Here is a 24,619-nt window from a genome sequence, read left to right as displayed (position 1 = left end):
CACACACTCACACACACATGCACACACACACACTCACACACATACACACCCACTCACACACACTCTCTTTCTCACACACAAATCACAAATGCACACACACCCACACACTCACACACAGGTTTGCACTGCGGTGTGAGATGCTGTTGATGAAGCCCCCAGAGAGCCACAATGCCGTGGCCACAGCTGCCTGCCCGGGACCTGAAATCACAGGTGGGAAAAATCTACCCCCAGGCTGAGGTTTTTTTGTTGGGGGGGCCGGGGGGCTCAGCTCAAGAAACAATGTATCCACCTGCTAAGCCAGGATCCCTGCCTTACAGTCCATCACCCCCACCCCCCCCCCCATGTCAATAATTTCATCAGGGGGCCGGATTCTGACTGCTGGTGGGTCGAAGTGCTGGGCTGGAAATACTCCACTGAACTGGCTGTAGTACCTGAGCATCCAGCAGTACCTGAGCATCTAGGTTCTCAGCAGAGTGGAACCGCAGGGGGAACGTGAGGTCAGGTTCTCAGCAGAGTGGAACCGCAGGGGGAGTTCTAGTGCAGGGAAGGAGAAACGCCAGTTCTCCTGATGAGCCGCACAGGGTGCATCTTCCTCCAGCTCAAGTCTGTGTGAGCTCGGCCTGGAGTCTGCAGTGTGGGGAGAAGCAGTGTGGGGAGACTGCAGTGTGGGGAGAAGCAGTGTGGGGAGAAGCAGTGTGGGGAGACTGCAGTGTGGGGAGAAACAGTGTGGGGAGAAGCAGTGTGGGGAGAAGCAGTGGATGACATCGTGTGCCTTGGCGGAGATCACAGGCTGGTCTGCATTTCCCCAAATCAATGGCAGAGCTTTCACTCCTGAGTACTGATGGATACCATTGGGTATTCAAATTGGGAGAAAAGGGGGTAATATGTGCGTGTATTAGTGTGCATTTAAAATAATGAGCAGAAGAGAACAGACGACTGAGGAGGACAGTCTTAAAACCTGATTTAGAAACAGTCTGCAGCTCCACTTCCGCCTCTGCTTCTGTTTAAATTCTGAGCGTCTCAGAGGCAGTGCTGGATCTAAGCAGGGAGGGAGAGACTGAAGGTCAAACATTCACTGCTGGCCAACGATCTATGGAAACAGACTGAATTTGCATGCGTTTGTCATAACAAAAGCGTATTTCTGCTCTTATAAAAGTAGAACTTGTCTTCATCTGCATCCGAAACGACTAATGTCTCGATGTTTCTGACGCCATGTCATTGCCTTTGAGCACTGGAGAATCCGGAAGCTGCTAATACAGGTGAAAAGGCACCTGTGGTCCGAATGATTTCTGCTTTTAAAATGGCTGCTTGGTCTTCAGTCGCTCGCTGTGTGGTCCTGCCTTGCTGTTCTTGTGCAGCCACACAGCTGCATGGTGGTGTGAGGGGTACGGACATAGCTGTCAATCACCTAAAGGGCGGGGTAATGGCAGTCACATGACATTTAAGGGAGGATACGGGTGCTGGAACATGGCTACAGGAAGTGTTGTACCAGGCTTTTAGCTGCAGTGGACGTTGGGGGAAGTGGGAGAGAGATATTAATGAGCTGCTGAGGTGAAGGTTTCCACAAGTCGTCCAGCTTTCAGGAAGTCGGGCTTTGGCGGTCCCGCGTTCTGTATGTCTACCCCCCCCCCCCCCCCCACCCCCCCCCCCGGGGAACAGAAAGCAAAGCACCAGCAGGAGATGTGCATTCACTGGAAGCCTCACTTTTACCATATCTGAGCTGCAGCTTCAGTCTCTTTCATCTTCAGATAAGTGCTTCTGGTCTCTCTGTGGAAAGTCCCCAATGCCGTGGAGATGGCCTGTTCCCAGGTCTGTGAAGGAACTCTGCCTTTATTTTTATTATTTCTTTTTTTATTTTACTCAAAAGTGAATATCTCAGGAAACTTGATAAATGTCCCTCTGGCTATGAAGAAAAGCTATTTAAATTTCAAAGAGACGGAGGGGATGGCCAAAAGCGAAAGCTTTCATAAAATGCAACACTCTTAAAAGTTTGAGAAAAAAAAAAAAAAAAAGCAGAGCTCAGATGCCTGATAGGCCGCATGACTGTAAACGTGCGCCATGGAAACGAGATTTCAGGCGCCGAGCGATGCAGGCACCGAGCGCGAGCCCGCAGCAGCGCACAGAGCGAATGCGTTCGGTAGCATCTTATCCCAGGTTTATGTGCTGTAGTCTGTCACACTCTCAGCATCGCTTTGAAGTTATACAAGGTCATAGTGCTGCACTCCAGGAGCTGCACATGCGTGTAATGGATCTGTGTGCGCACACGTACACACACAATCTTTATTTGACAGTCCCAACCAAAAGCCAAGTGTATCCTGATCAATTGGTTATTTAATATCCAATAAAAGAGGGAGGCATTGCACAATAAGCTTGTTTGTTGCTGTGTGTCTGTTTCAGAGCTACGCTTGTTAGGCACAAAGCTTCTGTTCGTCCGCAACGGAAATCTGTCAAGAGAAAAAACACCAGTAACATGTTTCCTGTAACATCCATCCTCAGAATCAGGAAAGGCTTTTTAACAAGCAGGACAGAAAAATGCAAGTAACTGTTTGAATATGACGGTAAAAATGCAATTATTAGTATTGTTGTTACTTTTTCTATTATTATTATTATTATTCTTGTTGTTTTTCTACTTCTTATTATTAGTATTATGCATTAGCTCCAAGCTGTCAAGTAGCCTATAATCTTTGAGATAATTACTTAGAGCCCGGCTGCTTGATCCTAAGTCCTCCACGGGCAGTGAGTGATCGGTGCCGGTCGGCGCTGCGTATCGTAGTTGCGGTAAGTGCACCCTGGCCCCTCGTCTCCCTGCATCCCAGAAACTACATGTGCAAATATGGTTGCCGTGGGGACGCGAGTTTTCGGCTGAGCAGGAGGAGGAGGAGGAGGAGGAGGATGAAAGGGGAGCGGCTGTTATTTTCCCGCTTTAGTCGCTGGGCCCCATGGTTACGCCTCCCTTTCATGTTTCACGCGTCACGTTTTCCCTTTAATTGGATCTGTTGTGACAATCGCACCGTACAGAACCCCGAAAAAATGCCGTTTCTTGTCTTGCTGTTTTGGGGCATTTTTTGTGTGTGTGTGTGTGTGTGTGTGTGTGTGTGTGTGTGTGTGAAAATGAGCTTGCCTGTGTGTGTGCGTGTGTGTGTGTGTGTGTGAGAAAATGAGCTTGCGTGTGTGTGTGTGAAAATGAGCTTGCCTGTGTGTGTGTGTGTGTGTGTGTGTGAGAAAATGAGCTTGTGTGTGTGTGTGTGTGTGTGTATCACATAAGGCCGTGTTGTGTTCGGGGAAACATCGGTGGGCCAGAAAGCACAGCCCCCGAGGAGGTGCAGCAGGCATGACGGTTAACTGAGTGCAAGCAGTCGTGAGCGTGAGAAGACTAAAACGTTTAAGCGCTGTGTTGGCTGTGTGCGGAGTTTTAGCCGTCGCTGTGTTGGCTGTGTGCGGAGTTTTAGCCGTTGCTGTGTTGGCTGTGTGCGGAGTTTTAGCCTTCGCTGTGTTGGCTGTGTGCGGAGTTTTAGCCTTCGCTGTGTTGGCTGTGTGTGGAGTTTTAGCCTTTGCTGTGTTGGCTGTGTGTGGAGTTTTAGCCGTCGCTGTGTTGGCTGTGTGTGGAGTTTTAGCCTTCGCTGTGTTGGCTGTGTGTGGAGTTTTAGCCTTCGCTGTGTTGGCTGTGTGTGGAGTTTAGCGTCCTGTGTGCTGTGTGAGTTTTAGCCGTCCTGTGTGGCTGTGTGCGGAGTTTAGCCGTGCTGTGTTGGCTGTGTGCGGAGTTTTAGCCGTTGCTGTGTTGGCTGTGTGCGGATTTAGCCTCGCTGTGTGGCTGTGTGTGGAGTTTAGCCTTCGCTGTGTTGGCTGTGTGTGGAGTTTTAGCCTTCGCTGTGTTGGCTGTGTGTGGAGTTTTAGCCTTCGCTGTGTTGGCTGTGTGTGGAGTTTTAGCCTTCGCTGTGTTGGCTGTGTGCGGGGTTTTAGCCGCCGCTGTGTTTGCTGTGTGTGGAGTTTTAGCCGCCGCTGTGTTGGCTGTGTTGGCTGTGTGCGGAGTTTTAGCCGTCGCTGTGTTGGCTGTGTGCGGGGTTTTAGCCGTCGCTGTGTTGGCTGTGTTGGCTGTGTGCGGGGTTTTAGCCGTCGCTGTGTTGGCTGTGTGCGGGGTTTTAGCCGTCGCTGTGTTGGCTGTGTTGGCTGTGTGCGGAGTTTTAGCCTTCGCTGTGTTGGCTGTGCGCGGGGTTTTAGCCGTCGCTGTGTTGGCTGTGTTGGCTGTGTGCGGAGTTTTAGACGTCGCTGTGTTGGCTGTGTTGGCTGTGTGCGGAGTTTTAGTCGTCACTGTGTTGGCTGTGTTGGCTGTGTGCTGGGTTTTAGCCGCCGCTGTGTTGGCTGTGTGCGGGGTTTTAGCGGTCGCTGTGTTGGCTGTGTGCGGAGTTTTAGCCATCGCTGTGTTGGCTGTGTTGGCTGTGCGCGGGGTTTTAGCTGTCTCTGTGTTGGCTGTGTTGGCTGTGTGCAGAGTTTTAGCCATCGCTGTGTTGGCTGTGTTGGCTGTGCGCGGGGTTTTAGCTGTCTCTGTGTTGGCTGTGTTGGCTGTGTGCTGGGTTTTAGCTGCCCTGGTTGCTGTGTTGGCTGTGTGCGGGGTTTTAGCCGTCGCTGTGTTGGCTGTGTGCGGAGTTTTAGCCGCCGCTGTGTTGGCTGTGTTGGCTGTGTTGGCTGTGCGCGGGGTTTTAGCCGTCGCTGTTAAACTGCAGAACTGTCTCGTCACAGCTGGCGTATTGGAGCCGTGGCCTCAGGGAAAACCCGATGATCCACATTAATATTTTTTATGTTACCGCATTTCACATTTTTATTTTTGTCCACGTTTTGTTACAGACTTTAAGAGATAAATCTCACACTTCTCTCTGGCTTCCGCTGCACTGCCGGAGTGTGTCTCAAACTCAAATTCCCAGAGCCTTATCTGTGCAGCTCGGTCACACCGGCTGTATTTGTAGTGCCACGCTCACTCACGCATGTTCAGTAGCTCTTGTACTGAAAAGCCTGGCTGGTTTTGTTGCTCCACTGAAGTTGCGGAACTGTTAGCCGCCCTTTTCTCTCAAGTTTCGCTCAAGTTTTCCCTTTTTTGTTGCAGGTCGGAGAGAGCTGGGGAGATAGCAACCATCCCGCTGACACAGGTAAGCTGTCACCTGCAACTCCGCTGGAAAATCAGCTGTTACTTTTTTCCCCTCTCTCTCTCTCTCTGTACGCGGATCACTAAGCAGTGAGGGCAGATCGTTTGAGCGCAAATACACATTTAAGGAGGTTTTTATAGCGAAGTGCGATTCAGCCCAGTTAGTCATTGATATAGCCTATTCATGATACATATGCTACCTTAAAAAGATCATGTGTAACAGCTCTTGCATTGTGGTGCGTTTTATGATCATTACTGTTGGGAACAGCGCCCCCTGCTGTCCTCATATGGCTGTACTGACACTGCAGCTTGTGTGGGCCCTCATGAAGAGCATCAGGCATCCAGCCTGCATGTTTTAGTGCAGACGGTGTTTTGGCAAGACAAATGCCAGCTCTCGGCTACTCATCGAGGTCTGAAACTTATTTACTGACGTTTGCTTGCCCAGATGACATCTTTTTATTTACACTATTTTACCTGCTTGAATGCTTTTGAGCCCCACCAGGTATGAGGCCCGCCTCTCACAGGTGTGCTGGTACAGAGATCACGGCCAGGTGCTGTTTACTGGGCTGAGCTCTGTCTGATGAAAGCCTTTCGAGAGCAATTTATACTCGTTTTATCTCTGAATAAATACAGAACCCTGGATATCCATCGCCCTTGAGTCTCTCCCTCTTTGTTTTTCCTGTTTCTTATTCGAGGAAGCGCACTGCTATGGATAATTACGGCAGCCTGAAGCTAAACAAAAGGAATAAAAGGTTGTTTGGCGGTGGACGGGGCAGACTTGGAGGCTTAATTATCAGTATGAGTAGCCTGGCAGGGCTTGATGTCAGACGCTGCTCTGTGGGTCCCTCCTCTCCCAGTCAAGGGCCTCGCTCGGGTTCCCTCCTCTCCCAGTCAAGGGCCTCGCTCGGGTTCCCTCCACTCCCAATCCAGGGCTGGTTGGGTTCCCTCCTCTCCCAATCTGAGGCGCAGTTACTCACGTCCAAGAAGCTGTTTCTTAATTTACTTCATCCAGGAATGGTGTGGTTCTGTCAGTCGTGATGAGCTGTGCAGGTGTCGATTTTCTGCCCAGTGCGAAGGCTGTGCAGGTGTCTGTCACTGCATGCTGATGAGGCAGTCGGGTTTAGTGCTCTCCATGCCGGACTGTTGGGTGTCCCTGCTCCCATCGAAGCTCAGTCTGGTCCCTTCACATCCTCAATCGATGCCACTGAGCGTTACCCCTCCTTCCCATCAGTAAAACCTGGTTGTAATTCATCTCCTTACCAATCAAAAGCTGGTCTGTCTCAGTCGAAGGCTGGTCGGGTTCCCTCCTCTCCCAATCGAGGGCCAGTCGGGTTCCCTCCTCTCCCAATCGAGAGCCAGTCGGGTTCCCTCCTCTCCCAATCGAGAGCCAGTCGGGTTCCCTCCTCTCCCAATCGAGAGCCAGTCGGGTTCCCTCCTCTCCCAATCGAGGGCCAGTCGGGTTCCCTCCTCTCCCAATCGAGGGCCAGTCGGGTTCCCTCCTCTCCCAATCGAGGGCCGGTCGGGTTCCCTCCTCTCCCAGTTGAGGGCACGATTACTACGTGCACAAGAAACTTGTTTGAAAACCTGGAGAAGAATGTGTGCTGATTTGAGGCTGTGCAGGTGTGTTGATTTGAGGCTGTGCAGGTGTGCTGATTTGAGGCTGTCCAGGTGTGCTGATTTGAGCCTGTCCAGGTGTGTTGAGTGCGGGTCTGGGGTGTCTGTGGGACTGTGATGTAGCTGGCTAGCCCAGTAAAGCTCAGTCTTGGTCACTTTCATGAAGCATGCCTTCACCTCTCTGCCACATGGAGCCGTATAACAAACAGCCTCCTTGTGCCACCTCATGTATATTTAATCACTGTTTTAATTCATGCAGAAAGAGAACCAATTACATCATAAAGTGGAACTGATATATGCTAACCTTGGGCGACAAAGACATAAAAAAGAGTGATTGTTTTTTTTTTTTTTGCAGTGTTATTGACTTCCTCTTCTGCTGGAAATTAGGTTTTCTAGACCTGATTTTATGAGGTATGGCCCAGTATTTGTTACTGGTGGAAAAATGATGATCAGGTGATCATTTAACAGTGCAGTGATGGGGACAGAGTGGGTGTTCAGCTCATGAACCGTCCAGCCTGCTCTGAATTATTGGCTGGAGAAAAGCAAAGTCCCTTAATGCCTGACACATGATTGGAGAGAGGAATGCACTGTCATTTACTGTCTGTCAGGTGATTGGCCAGAGGAATATGCACTCGCTTATTGCCTGTCAGGTGATTGGCCAGAGGAGTACACGCTCTCTTATAGCCTGTCAAGTGATTGGCCAGAGGAATACGCACTTGCTTATTGCCTGTCAGGTGATTGGGCAGAGGAATATGCACTCGCTTATTGCCTGTCAGGTGATTGGCCAGAGGAATATGCACTCGCTTATTGCCTGTCAGGTGATTGGCCAGAGGAGTACACGCTCTCTTATTGCCTGTCAGGTGATTGGACAGAGGAATGCACAGTCATTTATTGCCTGTCAGGTGAACTGGCCAGAGGAATACGCTGTGTCGTTACTGCCTGTCTGGTGATTGGCAGGAGAGATTTTTATTTTTTTTGGTGGGGGGTGTGTTTAAAGAAAGCCGCGCTCTAGAAAGAGTCCTCCTGAAGCTCTGCTGGGAAGCTAATCTGTGACTGTGGCTGTCTGCAGCACTCTGGGTAAACTCTCTCTCTGTCTGCAGGGCAGCCTGCTAGAGCTGCTAGGGCTGCTAGAGCTGCTAGAGCTGCTAGAGCTGCTAGGGCTGCTAGGGCTGCTAGAGCTGCTAGCTGCTAGGGCTGCTAGAGCTGCTAGGCTGCTAGAGCTGCTAGGGCTGCTAGAGCTGCTAGGGCTGCTAGGGCTGCTAGAGCTGCTAGGGCTGCTAGAGCTGCTAGAGCTGCTAGAGCTGCTAGGGCTGCTAGAGCTGCTAGGGCTGCTAGAGCTGCTAGGGCTGCTAGGGCTGCTAGAGCTGCTAGGACTGCTAGAGCTGCTAGGACTGCTAGAGCTGCTAGGCCTGCTAGAGCTGCTAGGCTGCTAGGGCTGCTAGGCTGCTAGCTAGGGCTGCTAGGGCTGCTAGGCTGCTAGGCCTGCTAGGGCTGCTAGGCCTGCTAGGGCTGCTAGGCTGCTAGGGCTGCTAGGCTGCTAGGGCTGCTAGGGCTGATAGGGCTGCTAGAGCTGCTAGGGCTGCTAGGCCTGCTAGGGCTGCTAGGCCTGCTAGGGCTGCTAGGGCTGCTAGGCCTGCTAGGGCTGCTAGGCCTGCTAGGGCTGCTAGGCCTGCTAGAGCTGCTAGGGCTGATAGGGCTGCTAGAGCTGCTTGAGCTGCTAGAGCTGCTAGGCCTGCTAGGCCTGCTAGGGCTGCTAGGGCTGCTAGGGCTGCTAGGCCTGCTAGGGCTGCTAGGCCTGCTAGGGCTGCTAGGCCTGCTAGAGCTGCTAGGGCTGATAGGGCTGCTAGAGCTGCTTGAGCTGCTAGAGCTGCTAGGGCTGCTTTGTTAGTTAGCATCTGATCCCTCAGCAGTGAGGAGACAGGCTGACACACAGTTTGCTGTGGGATAACCTGCCCAGGGAACAGGAGACAGGGTTAAAGCACACCTTCACTGAGCCGTTGTGCGGAAGGACACTTTAAACACAGGTATACAGGTGTACAGGTGTGTTATTCATACCCAGTCCCTGAGCCCTGACTTCTGTTTACCCTGTTTTATTGGGCTGAATTGAGCAGAAGCAAAGGAGAATCAAGCAGCACAATGCGGACGTGTAAATGAGGCTTTTCTAACTACATCCTGTTCTAGTTCAAATCCACTGTCATCTTTAGCACCGCTTTTCAAATGTGGGTTTTTAAGGGTGTGGGACTCGCTTCCCAATGTGTTCATGCCTCAGTTCTCATGTGTTTTTAATGGGTGGGTTTTCAGTCAGGGCTTGGTGGTCATCCAATTTATCCCGTTCAGTCCTGGGTTTTCACTCAGAAGCCGGCATGAATATTAATAGTAAAGTGGTGGTTTGGTACATGGCGTATCACTGAGAAATGACAAGTTTATCTGTCTTCTGCTCTCCCTTGAGTTTTCATCCTGGATATGCCCTGTTGGGTCTCTTGCCACTTCTTTTGTTCATTTACTGCAGTGTATTTAAATGTTCACTGGGGTAGTTTTGTTCTTATTTGCATGGCTTAGTTTAGTGTTCAGGAGGCTAACTGACAGATTGTCAATCGAGTCTGTACTTACTTGCTTTCTCTCCTGGGACTGTACCCCCCCCCCCCAACCCCTGGGGAATTACTGCGCTTCTGTCCCTGATCTTTGTAATGTGTTTGGATTGTAAGGGTTTCTGGGTAAAAGTGTGCTAAATGCCTGTAATTAGCTAATGAAAGTCCTCTTTTTTGACAGCCTTAATTGATTGGGCAATACATCTGTCTTCATAAATTTTGAGGGGACCTACCTGCATATTTTTCTGGGCACTTTTTTTTATGACATTGAATTATAAGATTGATAGTTTATTACTGTGTGTCTTTCAGCTTCTCTGTCTATCTTTGAAAATCTCAACCTGCCGTTTCAGGCAAACATTGATAGCAAACTAGAGATTATCTTTTGTTCATTTTGCATATGGTTGTATGTTGTGGGTGGGCATCGTTCTCACATTAATTTAGACTACATGAGCAGTTCAGCAGTGAGTAAAATGAATGTAGCTAAGCTATTGATGAGCACGTGTTTATATTTACTGGGCTTTATTCAATAATTAATCATTATTAATGTATTATTAAAATCCCTGACAGCCGAGAATGTATAATTAATGCACCGACTAACTACATTTACTGCAAGTGGTACTACTGTCTGGGTTGAGGCATGAATCAGTGTGACCAACCTTCATTCTGCCATCAGTATTTATGTGGAAATGGTTTTAGTTTTCACATTTATTTTTCAGGAAAAATAAAATAATGATGATAATAATAAAAATAATAAAAAATCTATTTTGGTTTTCTGTAGCTGAGATGCAGCAAAGTTAGTGCTTGTTCTCTAGCGGCCGCTAAGTGTGCTTGTTTACTTGGGGCCAATCAGCACGGCCTCTCTATCAGCACCCAATAACATAAAGCCAGGAATTGAGATATTTCAGCCATTGCATAGGGCGGTCTGTGTCAAGCTATCGATCAGGCAGTGAGATGCATAAGTTTGTGATTCCCTTTGTCCCCACCCACAGACAACTAGCAAAAGCCCCGCCTACAGTGAACAGGCCCCGCCCACAACAAGCAGTAAATGCCCTGCCTATAATGAACAGGCCCCGCCCACAGTGTACTGGCAGGAGCCCCGCCCACTGTTTGATCCTCCTGGGCGGAGTCAGAAGTCTGAATGCTGTGTTACTGACAGGCTCATTAGATACACGATGCATTCTGGGGCTTTTTTTTTTTTTTCTTCTTCTTGAATTTTTCCGAAGTTGTCTTGATGGAAGCCGTGATGCACCTGCGGCGTACAGGAGGACAGCTCCGTCAGGAACACGCGGAGACGCCGCCTCTGAGCTCACGCCGGCGGGAATTCTCTTTCTGCTCAGAATGAGTTAACTCTCGGATTAAACGTTACCCTTTCCAAGAAAACAATTTTTTTCACACCTCTTTCACATCTGAACTGTTCCAGGCTTTGCGGTGACAATTCGGCTGTGAAAAAGATCTTTTTCTGTACCGTTCCCATGGCCTGTGTTCTCAAAATCAGTGCAGAGGGGGAGAGAAGTGAGCCTTAATGAATAATGTATCACTTCAGATATTTCCAGCTCAACCGCGCTCTTCTCCTCTCTTTAATTCCACTAAGCTTCACCAGCCTCTTAATGATGCTCAATATTTGAATTCCAGCCATTTGTAATCCAAGATTTGGGAGCTTTCCTTTCATATTTTTGTGTGTTTGTTTCCTGTGTGTAGGCAGATGAAACAGGTCCTGTGCCATAGCTCGCTAAATTTGGCTTACACATCGTCCAACACATTCACACTCACTGTTGCTTTTGTTTTGGGGAAAAAAATCCTTTTTTCAGGTTTGCCCTGAAAACATTAATTTACACGTGTCATAATCGATTGTTTGCTTCTGCTTCATTCAGTCTTGTCTGATCATTTTGTAGAACATTTTTCTCTGAAATGATTGCCTTTCATTTTGTCACAAAAGGCGCTTTGCTGTTGAGATCGCTGCTTCAGTGTAGAATGAATAATTCATGCTTTGTTGCCGTCAGATATTGTGCTGGTTTACTCATTACCTTATTTTGCTGTCTCTGTAATGAATTCCTTCCCTTCTTCTGCGCGCTCCACTCGCTGGTGTGCAAACACAGTGTTTGATGTCGTTGTTTTCCTGTTGTCAGACTGAAGATGTGCGTTTGATTTGGACTGCTGCTCATCCATCTCTGCCTCAGATTTGACATTTCAATGCAGAGACTTCACACACCAAAGGCCCCCAACACGCTAATAACTCCCACACACCAACAGCCCTCACACGCTACACGCTAACAACTCCCACACACCAACAGCCCTCACACGCTACACGCTAACAACTCCCACACACCAACAGCCCTCACACGCTACACGCTAACAACTCCCACACACCAACAGCCCTCACACGCTACACGCTAACAACTCCCACACACCAACAGCCCTCACACGCTACACGCTAACAACTCCCACACACCAACAGCCCTCACACGCTACACGCTAACAACTCCCACACACCAACAGCCCTCCACGCTACACGCTAACAACTCCACACACCAACAGCCCTCACACACTATCGCTAACAACTCCCACACACCAACAGCCCTCACACGCTACACGCTAACAACTCCCACACACCAACAGCCCTCACACGCTACACGCTAACAACTCCCACACACCAACAGCCCTCACATGCTACACGCTAACAACTCCCACACGCTACGCGCTAACTGCTCCTACACAGCCCTTACAGCAGTGGTCCCCACCCCTGCCCTAATTCCTACTTACTAATTAGCATCTCATTGAGATCTCTAGTTGTTGAGTGAGGTGTGCTTTGTTAGGGTTGGAGTGAAAACCTACAGGACGGTAGATCTCCAGGACCAGGGCTTGGCGGCCCTGGGAATGGCCCTACATGCTAGCACAGCACAAATAATTATAATTATAATATAGCACATTATAATTTTAAGTTTTATAGTTTAGTTTTATAGCCACTCTCCAAACCATTACTTCCTTATTGTCTTCAGTTATCCGAAATATTAATGATCATGTTTTATATTCGTACGGTATATTTCACCAGATGGCTCTCTGTTCTGTTTATTCCACATGGATTTATGGCTTCATATTGACTGATGTCTGATGGAGAATTTACTGGACTTTACGTTTCATTCATGTGTTGATTTTCATTTGATACCAGACACTCTCCACATGCGGCATTCTGCCTGACGGCTGCCTCTTATTTCCTGTTTTGATTGTTTCTCAGCGCTGATATTGGCTGGCAGGCCGGCAGGCAGGCGGGCAGGCGGGCAGGCGGGCAGGCGGGCAGATGGACAGACGGACAGACGGACAGACGGACAGGCGGGCAGACGGGCAGGCAGACAGGCAGACAGGCAGGCAGGCAGGCAGGCAGACAGGCAGACAGGCATGTTTTATATTCATATTTCTGCCATGAATATTTGAATGTCTTCACAACTCTGCAGATTTCCCTGCTTAAGCCCGCCCCCCCCCCCCCATCGCTATAGAGACGGTCCTTCAGGTGCCATCACCTCCAGACACGGAGGACTTACCGGCGGTTCAGAATAAGAGCGTGTCCCAGGGTCGATGTGCGTTTCATTAGCGCCGCTCGGGGAATTTACTGCTTAATAAAAGAGACAAACTCCCCCCGCGCTCGTCCGCCGTGCCCCGTTTCAGCTCTGAATAATGCATACCGCCCCCCCCTCGGGTCCGGTGCTTAACAGAGCGCATACGCCCCGTCCCCCGGGTCCGGCGCTTAAACAGAGTGCATGCCGCCCCCCCGTCGCCGACCTCCTGCTCGGGTCAGCGCGCTTCGATGCTATGGTACACGCACCCACCTGCGCCCCCTCCACATTACCTGGTAGCCTACCCATCTGCAGCGGTTAGCCCCTTCAGATCTACTGTGTGAGCTACGCCAGTCTGCAGCGGGTTAGCCTCCTTCAGACTACTGTGTGCAGCTACGTCCAGTCTGCAGCGGAGTTAGCCTCCTTCAGATCTACTGTGTGGAGCTACGTCCAGTCTGCAGCGGGGTTAGCCTCCTTCAGATCTACTGTGTGCAGCTACGCCCAGTCTGCAGCGGGGTTAGCCTCCTTCAGATCTACTGTGTGCAGCTACACCCAGTCTGCTGCGGAGTTACCTTCAGATCTACGTTTGTGAGCTACGTCCCAGTCTGCAGCGGTTAGCCCTTCAGATCTACTGTATGGAGCTACCCCAGTCTGCAGCGTGAGTTAGCCTCCTCAGATCTACGCTGGTCGGTGCTAACGACGCCCATCGACCGGGGTTAAGCCTCCTCAGATCTACTGTGTGGAGCTACAGACCCGCAGTCTGCAAGCCCGGTTGTCCTTGATTACTGTGTGAGCTACGCCCAGTCTCGCTGCTAGCTGTGGATCACGCTCGCCATCACTTAGCTCTCACATTCCCTGTGTCAGCTACCCAGTCTGCAGCGGAGTTAGCCTCCTTCAGATCTACTGTGTGGAGCTACGCCAGTCTGCAGCGGGGTTAGCCTCCTTCAGATCTACTGTGTGAGCTACGCCAGTCTGCAGCGGGGTTAGCCTCCTTCAGATCTACTGTGTGGAGCTACGCCCAGTCTGCAGCGGGGTTAGCCTCCTTCAGATCTACTGTGTGGAGCTACGCCCAGTCTGCAGCGGAGTTAGCCTCCTTCAGATCTACTGTGTGGAGCTACGCCCAGTCTGCAGCGGGGTTAGCCTCCTTCAGATCTACTGTGTGGAGCTACCGGGACAGAATTAGGAAGTGACTTCTAAGGAGTCTAATACAGTTTCCTGTATGTGTGTGTGCGTGTGCGCGAGTGTGTGTGTGTGTGTGTGTGTGTGTGTGTGTGTGTGTTTTTGGTGTTTTTCAGAGTGCACTGAGCCAGAACCCAGGAGATAATAGCTTATGATGCCAATATGTTGCTTTGATGTGCTCAGGATAAGTTTCAAATCAATTACACAGGAAGTGCTTCCACAAAGTCAGTAATGACTTCATGTGGATCTAATGAATACATGCAGCAATTACAGCACACCAGACGCTGGCTAATGGGATAATGGATGCATGTGGAGTGAGAATGGAGGGCCACGCAGGTCTGTGTTGGTTAACCATTCTCTGACTGTTGTGACATAATCTATGTTGTCTCACCCAAATCTTGCTTGGCCTTTTTGACAAATCAGGTTTGAACCTGTTTTGCTGAGTATTCTGTACATTGTGAGGTTTTGCCTGTTTGTTCGTTTGTCGTGTTCTGGACTGTAGAAGATCAGGGTGGCTCAGACTGAATTGGTCCAGTTTTAGGCCCTCTGCTCATTTTAATTCGGTGTCAGTTTCATGGACGGGCAGAAACTGAACACTGATTGGCTCAGGGCGGCAGGCTGACCCCCAGTATTCCTGAGATATTAATCATAAAATTAATGTTGCCCAAAAGTGCAGGCACTCCATTATTTGTTAATTGTGAGGTTAAGCAGGCCAGATGTTTGGAGGCCCCAGGTATTTGTGTGCGTCTGAGTCCCCGGCTCATTTCCTTATTTAACTGATATATCATCTGTCTGCCAGCTGTCATCCAGTCGTCAAGGCTGAAAGCAATCAGGAGCGGGACGGGGGGGGGGCCAGGGTGATGTCACTGCTCTGGTTTGTTCGGACGAGGGTCAGGGGTCAGGTTTGCGGTGATCAGGAGCGGACAGAGGGGGGGGTTTAGGGTGATGTCACTGCTCGGGTTTCGGACGGGGAGAGGAGGCCCAGATGGCTCAGCGCTCCCATGCGGTCGTAATCCGATTGTCCGGAACATTCCGGATCACCTTGGAATTGTGAGAACAAAGGTGCAGCAGCTGCACTGCAGGTGTGTGCTTATCTGTCTCTTTTTCAAACTAGCCCCCCCACCCCACCCCACCCCACCCCCGGTGGAGTACTCTGGCAAGAGCCCAGTACTCAGATTCCCCTGAAGCTTGAAGTGCAAAAGTTTAATATAGAAATATATAATTATTATATTGCACCTGCTCCAGGGCTTTCAGACTCCTGGGAGGGGGGGGGGGTGTGACTGCCCTCCCCCCATCCCAGCCCTCAACAAGCTCCCCGCCCAGATTATTCTAATACGCGGCATCGTTTCCAGTTGTTTCTACAGCATCTTGCTGAAAAGATGAGAGAGCCTCCATATGTGCAGATTTCTGCAGGTAATTAATGGGATTAGGCTCTTAATGTGGAGACTGTTACCAGGCAGCTGTGCTCCGCCCCAAACCTCCCGATAGCGAGCAAGGATAATAACGCTCTCTCCTGCCGCTCAGGGTCTCTCTCTCCTGCCGCTCGGGGTTTCTCTCTCTCCTGCCACTCGGGGTCTCTCTCTCCTGCCGCTCGGGGTCTCTCTCCTGCCGCTCGGGGTCTCTCTCTCCTCTCTCCTGCCGCTCGGGGTCTCTCTCTCCTGCCGCTCGGGGTCTCTCTCTCCTGCCGCTCGGGGTCTCTCTCTCTCCTGCCGCTCGGGTCTCTCTCTCCTGCCGCTCGGGTCTCTCTCTCCTGCCGCTCGGGTCTCTCTCTCCTGCCGCTCGGGTTTCTCTCTTCCCTGCCGCTCGGGGTTTCTCTCTCTGCCGCTCGGGTCTCTCTCTCCTGCCGCTCGGGTCTTCTCTCTCCTGCCGCTCGGGTCTCTCTCTCCTGCCGCTCGGGGTCTCTCTCTCCTGCCGCTCGGGTCTCTCTCTCCTGCCGCTCGGGGTCTCTCTCTCCTGCCGCTCGGGGTCTCTCTCTCCTGCCGCTCGGGGTCTTCTCTCTCCTGCCGCTCGGGTCTCTCTCTCCTGCCGCTCGGGTCTCTTCTCCTCTCTGCCGCTCGGGTCTCTCTCTCTGCGCTCGGGGTCTCTCTCTCCTCTTCCTGCGCTCGGGGTCTCTCTCTCCTCCCTCGGGTCTCTTCCTCTCTGCGCTCGGGTCTCTCTCTCCTGCCGCTCGGGGTCTCTCCTCCCTGCCCTCGGTCTCTCCCTGCCGCTCGGGTCTCTCTCTCCGCCGCTCGGGGTCTCTCTCTCCTGCCGCTCGGGGTTCTCTCTCTCCTGCCGCTCGGGTCTCTCTCCTCCTGGCCTCGCCGCTCGGGGTCTCTCTCTCCTGCGCTCGGGGTCTCTCCTCTCCTGCGCTCGGGTCTCTCTCTCCTGCCGCTCGGGGTTTCTCTCTCCTGCCGTCTCGGGGTCTCTCTCTCCTGCCGCTCGGGGCTGTTCTCTCGCTGGTCTCTCTCTCCTGCCGCTCGGGGTTCTCTCTCTCCTGCCGCTCGGGGTCTCTCTCTCCTGCCGCTCGGGGTCTCTCTCTCTCTTGCCGCTCGGGTCTCTCTCTCTCCCGCCTCGGGGTCTCTCTCTCCTGCCGCTCGGGGTCTCTCTCTCCTGCCGCTCGGGGTCTCTCCTCTCCGCCGCTCGGGGTCTCTCTCTCCTGCCCTCGCGGGTCTCTCTCTCCTGCCGCTCGGGGTCTCTCTCCGTCGGTTCTCTCTCTGCCGCTCGGGGTTCTCTCTCCTGCCGCTCGGGTCTCTCTCCTCCTCCGCTCTGGTCTCTCTCCGCTCGGGTTCTCTCTCTCCGCCGCTCGGGGTCTCTCTCTCCCGCCGCTCGGGGTCTCTCTCTCCCGCCGCTCGGGGTCTCTCTCTCCCGCCGCTCGGGGTCTCTCTCTCCCGCCGCTCGGGGTCTCTCTCTCCCGCCGCTCGGGGTCTCTCTTCTCTCCACCGCTCGGGGTCTCTCTCCTGCCGCTGGGTTCTCTCTCTGCCGCTCGGGGTTCTCTCTCCTGCCGCTCGGGTTTCTCTCTCCTGCCAGCTCGGGGTCTCTCTCTCCTCCGCTCGGGGTCTCTCTCTCCTCTCTCCTGCCGCTCGGGGTCTCTCTCTCCTCACCGCTCGGGGTCTCTCTCTCCTGCCGCTCGGGGTTCTCTCTCCTCCCTGCCGCTCGGGTTCTCTCTCTCCTGCCGCTCGGGTTTTCTCTCTCCTGCCGCTCGGGTTCTCTCTCTCTCTGCCGCTCGGGGTCTCTCTCCTCTCCTGCCGCTCGGGTCTCTCTCTCCTGCCGCTCGGGGTCTCTCTTCCTGCGCTCGGGTCTCTCGCTCTCTGCCGCTCGGGGTCTCTCTCTCCTGCCGCTCGGGTCTCTCTCTCGTCTCCTCCTGCCGCTCGGGGTCTCTCTCTCCTGCCGCTCGGGGTTCTCTCTCTCCTCGCCGCTCGGGGTCTCTCTCTCCTCCGCCTCGGGTTCTCTCTCTCCGCCGCTCGGGGTTCTCTCTCCTGCCGCTCGGGGTCTCTCTCTCCTGCCGCTCGGGGTCTCTCTCTCCTGCCGCTCGGGGTCTCTCTCTCCTGCCGCTCGGGGTCTCTCTCTCCTGCCGCTCGGGGTCTCTCTCTCCTGCCGCTCGGGGTCTCTCTCTCCTGCCGCTCGGGGTCTCTCTCTCCTGCCGCTCGGGGTTTCTCTCTCTTGCCGCTCGGGTCTCTCTCTCCGCCGCTCGGGGTCTCTCTCTCTCCTGCCACTCGGGGTCTCTCTCTTCTGCCTGCTCGGGGTCTCTCTCTCCTCTCTCCTGCTGCTCAGGGTCTCTCTCTCCTGCCGCTCGGGGTCTCTCTCTCCTGCCGCTCGGGGTCTCTCTTCTCCCGCCACTCGGGGTCTCTCTCTCCTGCCACTCGGGGTCTCTCTCTCCTGCCGCTCGGGTCTCTCCTCCCTGCGCTCGGGGTCTCTCTTCTCCTGCCGCTCGGGGTCTCTCTCTCCCGCCGCTCGGGGTTCTCTCTCCTGCCGCTCGGGGTCTCTCTCTCCTGCCGCTCGGGGTCTCTCTCCTCCGCTCGGGGTCTTCTCCTGCCGCTCGGGGTCTCTCTCTCTCCGCCGCTCGGGTCTCTCTCTCCTGCCGCTCGGGGTCTCTCTCTCCTGCCGCTCGGGGTTCTCTCTCCTGCCGCTCGGGGTCTCTCTCCTGCCGCTCGGGTCTCTCTCTCCTCCGCTCGGGTCTCTCCTGCCGCGGTCTCCTCCCGCTCGGGGTCTTCTCTCTCCCGCCTGCCGCTCGGGTCTTCTCTCTCTCTCTCCTGGCCTCCTCGGGGTCTCTCTCCTGCCGCTCGGTTCTTCTCTCCGCCGCTCGGGGTCTCTCTCTCCTGCCGCTCGGGGTCTCTCTCTCCTGCCGCTCGCGGTTTCTCAGAATCGCGCACTTAACTCATCTGATTGATGAGATCAGGAATGTCACTGCTAGATAAATTCTCTCCTGGCAGAGATCAGAGTGAGCCTATTGGAATAGATGGTGAAAAATGTCTGTGCATATTTGACATTTGTGCCATAGCAGCAGCTTAATTTATCCTTTTCAGATGAGTGGTGCTTTGTGTGATGTGAGCCGCTCAAATGTGCTTCTCTGTGCACTGTCAGAGCTGTGCTTAAGCCTGGTTTTAGATTGCAGTCTCTGCTGCAGAGCTGTGCTTAAGCTGGGTTTTAGATTGCAGTCTCTGCTGCAGAGCTGTGCTTAAGCTGGGTTTTAGATTGCAGTCTCTGCTGCAGAGCTGTGCTTAAGCTGGGTTTTAGATCACAGTCTCTGCTGCAGAGGTGTGCTTAAGCTGGGTTTTAGATCAGTCTCTGCTACAGAGCTGTGCTTAAGTTTGGTTTTAGATTGCAGTCTCTGCTGCAGAGCTGTGCTTAAGCTGGGTTTAGATTGCAGTCTCTGTGCTTAAGCTGGGTTTAGATTGCAGTCTCTGTGCTTAAGCTGGGTTTAGATTGCAGTCTCTGTGCTTAAGCTGGGTTTAGATTGCAGTCTCTGTGCTTAAGCTGGGTTTAGATTGCAGTCTCTGTGCTTAAGCTGGGTTTAGATTGCAGTCTCTGTGCTTAAGCTGGGTTTAGATTGCAGTCTCTGTGCTTAAACTGGGTTTAGATTGCAGTCTCTGTGCTTAAGATGGGTTTTAGACTGCAGTCTCTGTGCTTAAGCTGGGTTTAGACTGCAGTCTCTGTGCTTAAGCTGGGTTTAGATTGCAGTCTCTTTGCTTAAGCTGGGTTTTAGATCACAGGCTCTGTGCTTAAGCCCGGTTTAGTAGAACTGGTTCTGCCCTGGAAATCAGTGTTTCCCAGTCAGCCGTTCTCCTCGTTCTGCAGCCCCAGTTTCTGCCTGCTGATGTCTCTCCTGGTTAGGGTTGGGGTTGGGGTTGGGGTTGGGGTTAGGGTTGGGGTTGGGGTTAGGGTTAGGGTTGGGGTTGGGGTTGGGGTTAGGGTTGGGGTTGGGGTTGGGGTTAGGGTTAATGTACGGGCCTTGATGAGCGTCTCTTTGGGATGGAGGAAGTTGGGATGGCGGAAGTGGGTTTAAATGTGAATGATGGTTTGATTGCCCTCCGCTGAAGAGTCTCTGTCAGCAGGCGTGTTCCTGTGCTCCTGTCCTGCTGCTGATTGGCCCTCTGGCCATGTGTTCACTACTGATTGGCCTTCTGGCTGTGTGCTCTCGCTGCTGATTGGCCCTCTGGCTGTGTGCTCTCTCTGCTGATTGGCCTTCTGGCTGTGTGCTCTCGCTGCTGATTGGCCCTCTGGCTGTGTGCTCTTGCTGCTGATTGGCCCTCTGGCTGTGTGCTCTAGCTGCTGATTGGCCCTCTGGCCGTGTGTTCACTGCTGATTGGCCTTCTGGCTGTGTGCTCTTGCTGCTGATTGGCCCTCTGGCTGTGTGCTCTCGCTGCTGATTGGCCTTCTGGCTGTGTGCTCTCTCTGCTGATTGGCCCTCTGGCTGTGTGCTCACAATGCTGATTGGCCCTCTGGCTGTGTGTTCTGGCTGCTGATTGGCCCTCTGACTGTGTCCTCTCTCTGTGGCCCACGCAGGTTAACACAGTAAAACTCAGAGGTTTGAAGCTGAAGAAATCTGGGGGTGATGAATGTCTTATTCCGCTCAGACAGATTGGATCCTTCCAACTGTTCAGTTACATTTTCACACAGATGATAAATGAACAAAGATAGCTGTCCTGATTGCAAACAGAGACAGTTTTTCATGAATTAGAACAGTTTCATCTGAAAGCCTTGTTTTCCTCATGTGGCTTTGGCCCCTCCCTCACACCGAAAAACATTTTTATTCCCATTCTGTTTGACCCCTTTCATGTTTTTTTGATGAAGTACTTTTGCATATAGTATCTTATGTATCTGAACTGCCGCTGTTTTAATTTCTTCCCTTGGTTCTCATTTATTCATGCATTCATTCATTCATTTGGTTACCCTCTTGTATTGACAGTGACTTACATGGTTATTGTGACATCATGCAGGATTCGTGATGCAGCCCGAGGAGTACACGTGTGGAACAGGCTCATGGGCCACAGTACGAGCATCCTGCAGTCTGTTTTTAACATGCACACAGTGACATGCAGTTACACATAAGAGCTGCATTTATACTGGTGCTTCTGCATTACCTGAATGCACTGAAAAGCTGTTTCCAGGTTTATAAGCATTAGAGACAATGAGACACGTCCTGTCAGCAGCCAGGAGGTAAAGCAGAGAGGGGCGGAGCACAGTGCTTTAAACAGGGAAAAGATTCCACCCACTATTCCGCCCAAATTTCGGCTCTTTCGTGTGGGCTGATCGATGGCTGCTCAGCCCAGGGTTAAGAGTCACTTTTCTCTCCGTCAGTTTCCACCATAAAAGACTAAAAAGCCGCTGCCTTCCCAGACAGATTCCTCCCCTGTGAATCGGAGACCAGACCAGGTGTGAAGGTCATATTTAATCAGGCTGAGAGAACTTTACTCACTGCCTGCCTGAACGAACAGCACTTCCTCAACACCGCTGGTTTCTGAGCAAAATCACCGCCTGCTAATGTGCTAGTGATGTTTTCTGAAGAGCATTTGAAGGAGAGGCGGTTTTTGATCATGGTTTCAGATCGTTTTGAGTTTTCAGGGTATAGATCATGTGGAGTTTTCTGGTTTTAGGTCATATAGAGTTTTCAGGATTTAGATCATGATGAATTTTTCATTTTTTAGATTGTGTGGAGTTTTCAGGTCTTGGCGGTGGTGATGGTGGATGGAGGGCACGCTGGCTTGTGATTGGCTCTTAGTGGTGGTGATGGTGGACGCAGCGCACCCTGGCTTGTGATTGGCTCTTAGCGGTGTTGATGGTTGATGGAGGGCATGCTGGCTTGTGATTGGCTCTTAGCGGTGGTGATGGTGGACGCAGCGCACGCTGGCTTGTGATTGGCTCTTAGCGGTGTTGATGGTAGATGGAGGGCATGCTGGCTTGTGATTGGCTCTTAGCGGTGGTGATGGTGGATGCAGCGCACGCTGGCTGGTGATTGGCTCTTAGCGGTGGTGAGGCATGGTTTGGCAGCACCAGGTTTTGAGGCCTGTCTCGGCACAGTGTGAATGACACACCATTTATTCATCAAAATGAAGAAACTGTCACAGAAAAAAATGGAAATGCTTCTGAAATGAAATAATTGGACTTTTATTTATTTATTTTTGCACTTAAGACTTCCAGAATATCATGGAAAATGACATCTGAATATTTAAATAAAGTAGCATCAGAATTGCAGTGAGGCCAAGTGGCTGATGTTCTCTTGTCATGTGTATTTATTTATTTTAAATTCTATTTTTTAATTTCTATTTTCTTTTTGTTGATTTGTATCTCTTGTGTGGTCACTGTCTCTGAACTTCATATGCCTGTGGAATGGGCGTGGCTTATGGATGACTGCGTGTAGTATCACTGTTGGATGTTTACAGAGGTACTATTTGCTTTAACATGGTTATCTCTGATAGTTAAAGTTCGTCTTTAGCAGTACTTGAGCAATGCGTTATATTATTAAACTCTGGGTACATCCCCTGAGTATCAAACACACCTGAGTATCATAATCAAACACACCTGCTGTGCGATTGCTGTGTTGGCTCTGTGTAGCTCTGTGCACCTGCGGGTTATATACGCTTTACCTGTCTGTGTGCACATGCAGGTTATATACGCTTTACCTGTCTGTGTGCACATGCGGGTTATATACGCTTTACCTGTCTGTGTGCACATGCGGGTTATATACGCTTTACCTGTCTGTGTGCACATGCGGGTTATATACGCTTTACCTGTCTGTGTGCACATGCGGGTTATATACGCTTTACCTGTTTCTGTGCACATGCGGGTTATATACGCTTTACCTGTCTGTGTGCACATGCGGGTTATTATATACGCTTTACCTGTCTGTGTGCACATGCGGGTTATATACGCTTTACCTGTCTGTGTGCACATGCGGGTTATATACGCTTTACCTGTCTGTGTGCACATGCGGGTTATATGCGTTTTACCGGTCTGTGTACACATGCAGGTTATATACGCTTTACCTGTCTGTGTGCACATGCAGGTTATATACGCTTTACCTGTCTGTGTGCACATGCGGGTTATTATATACGCTTTACCTGTCTGTGTGCACATGCAGGTTATTATATACGCTTTACCTGTCTGTGTGCACATGCGGGTTATATACGCTTTACCTGTCTGTGTGCACATGCGGGTTATATACGCTTTACCTGTCTGTGTGCACATGCAGGTTACATCCAGCCTTGCAGGTCTTCAGCCTTCTTATCCTCTTCTCTTGCCGGGCCCTGGTTAGTTTCCATGGAAACGGTGTCAGTTTCCTCTGTGATGTAACAGGCCGTGTATGGGCCCGGGTGTGTTACAGGCAGGTAGATATTGGCGGGTTTGTGAAACATGCAGACGTGCGCAGCAGGCGGCATGCTGGGATTGGCTGTGTGATTCGCCTGCTGGTTTATCCCGCTCCTCAGCTGGGATTAGCAGTTTAGGAACATTATGCTTTAGCAGTCAAGTTTCCCCGCTCAGTTTACACTGTGTGAAATGGGCTTTGAGTGGAGCTCCGTCGATCTCAAATCGCTCTGAAATGCTCGTTGTGCGTTGTTCCAGTACAGAGAGCATTATGGGGGAACTGCTCAGTCCAAATCCACGAATAGGGTGCCATGATTTGTGTCATACGAAACATGTAAGGAATAAACTGTGAAGGAGAAGTTTCAGAAGTATGCAGTGGTTAGTGTGCTCACTGATGGAGATGTCCTGAACTGTTGTGTTTCCCTGTGGATAAGCTCCTGTGATTGGTCCAGTTCTGAATGCTGTTGTGTTTCCCTGTGGATGAGCCCCTGTGATTGGTCCAGAGTGACGTTCTGAATGCTGTTGTGTTTGCCTTTGCCGGTCCTGTTTATCTGGCTGGAGACGTAAAAGCGTTTTTGTTCTGTGTGTTGCAGTTGCCTTTGAAACATAATGAATTATTGGCTCTAATTCAGATGAATCATTAGTGTGCTGGCCTCTTCCAGCAGCTGAAACTGTGTAAAGAGAAGAGTGGCGTGAAGCACTTGCCTGCTTTAATTAGTAACTTTCTGCTTAATTTTGAGTTTGTGCCGCCTGTCTGATTAAATTTAAACTCGACTGCAGAAAAGTTCCTCTCACTCCCACCTGGCTGATCATACCCCATGGTTCACCATGGTCTCTCTCTCTCCCTCACTCTCTCGCTCTCTTTCTCTCTCTCCGTCTCTCTCTCCCTCTCTCTCTCGCTTCCTCTCTTTCTCTCGCTTTCTCTCTCTGTCTCTCCCTCTCTCTCTCTCCCCCTCTCTCTCCCTTTCTCTCTCAGACACACTTTCTCCTTGAGAATTGAGAAAGGTAAAATAAGATAAAACCTGATCTGCGCTTTCATACAGAAAGCATTAAAAAAAAGAAAAAACAGACAAAGTTGACAGTCTCCTGAAGAAGAAACTAGACTCAAAATATACTTTTTCTTTATCAAAAGGTTATCTCAATTTGATGTGGGAAATGGTGTAATCTACACTGCCTTGAGGTGGATGAAAGCTGAGATTGGAAGAGAAAAACTCTCCTCTTCCTCTAAACCTGAACAGACTGCTGCCTTCTGAGGGAGTTGCAAGGTATTCTGGGAACTGTCTGGAGGAGAACATGGATTTCATAAAAGCTCAGTGCTGTTAAGCCTTCTTATTTTACCTGAGATTCCATTAATCACACAGCATGTTATTCTCTCAGCCTACCGTGGACACGGAGAGAGAAAGAGAGGAGGGGAGAGACGGAGGGAAAGAGAGAGAGAGAGGGGAGGAGAGAATGAGTTTCATGCTCTGAGCCTCCTTATGTTACTGTACCCGTATTTCATTATTCAGGGGGTTTCTCTGTAAATTCAGGGGGTTTTTCTGTAAATTCAGGGGGTTTTTCTGTAAATTCAGGGGGTTCCTCTGTAATTTCAGGGAGTTTTTCTGTAAATTCTTCTCTGTAGAAAACCATGCAAGATGTTTTGGTGATTGTGATGATGACTATGAGTATGCAGGTCACCAGTCTCAAGGATTTCCTAGATTGACATGCAATATTGACATATTCTTTTGGTTCTGGTTATATTTTGATTGGTATATTCCATATATACTCTGTCA

General features: G+C 51.1%; 1 protein-coding gene across 6 annotated transcripts in view; it reads left to right on the top strand.

The window, feature by feature from the left end:
- si:ch211-51h4.2 (uncharacterized) overlaps window positions 1–24,619 on the top strand; it is a 122,457-nt gene that overhangs the window by 84,945 nt on the left and 12,893 nt on the right. For 4 of the 6 annotated variants that reach the window (XR_010329346.1, XM_064329980.1, XM_064329979.1 and 1 more), the window contains one exon: window positions 5,099–5,141. Coding sequence is in view for 5 of the 6 variants with exons in the window: in XM_064329980.1 (XP_064186050.1) it covers window positions 5,099–5,141 (43 nt within the window). In the remaining variant the exon portion in view is untranslated. Of the gene's footprint in view, window positions 1–118; window positions 252–5,098; window positions 5,142–10,328; window positions 10,566–24,619 lie in introns of those variants that run through there. The other 2 variants (XM_064329981.1, XM_064329982.1) reach the window with 2 other exon arrangements.

The sequence above is a fragment of the Anguilla rostrata genome, chromosome 4 (genome assembly GCF_018555375.3).
Source record: "Anguilla rostrata isolate EN2019 chromosome 4, ASM1855537v3, whole genome shotgun sequence".
In the NCBI taxonomy this organism is placed as follows: Eukaryota; Metazoa; Chordata; class Actinopteri; order Anguilliformes; family Anguillidae; genus Anguilla; species Anguilla rostrata.
Note: the sequence above shows the minus strand (reverse complement) of the source record. Positions and strands in the feature narration are given on the sequence as shown.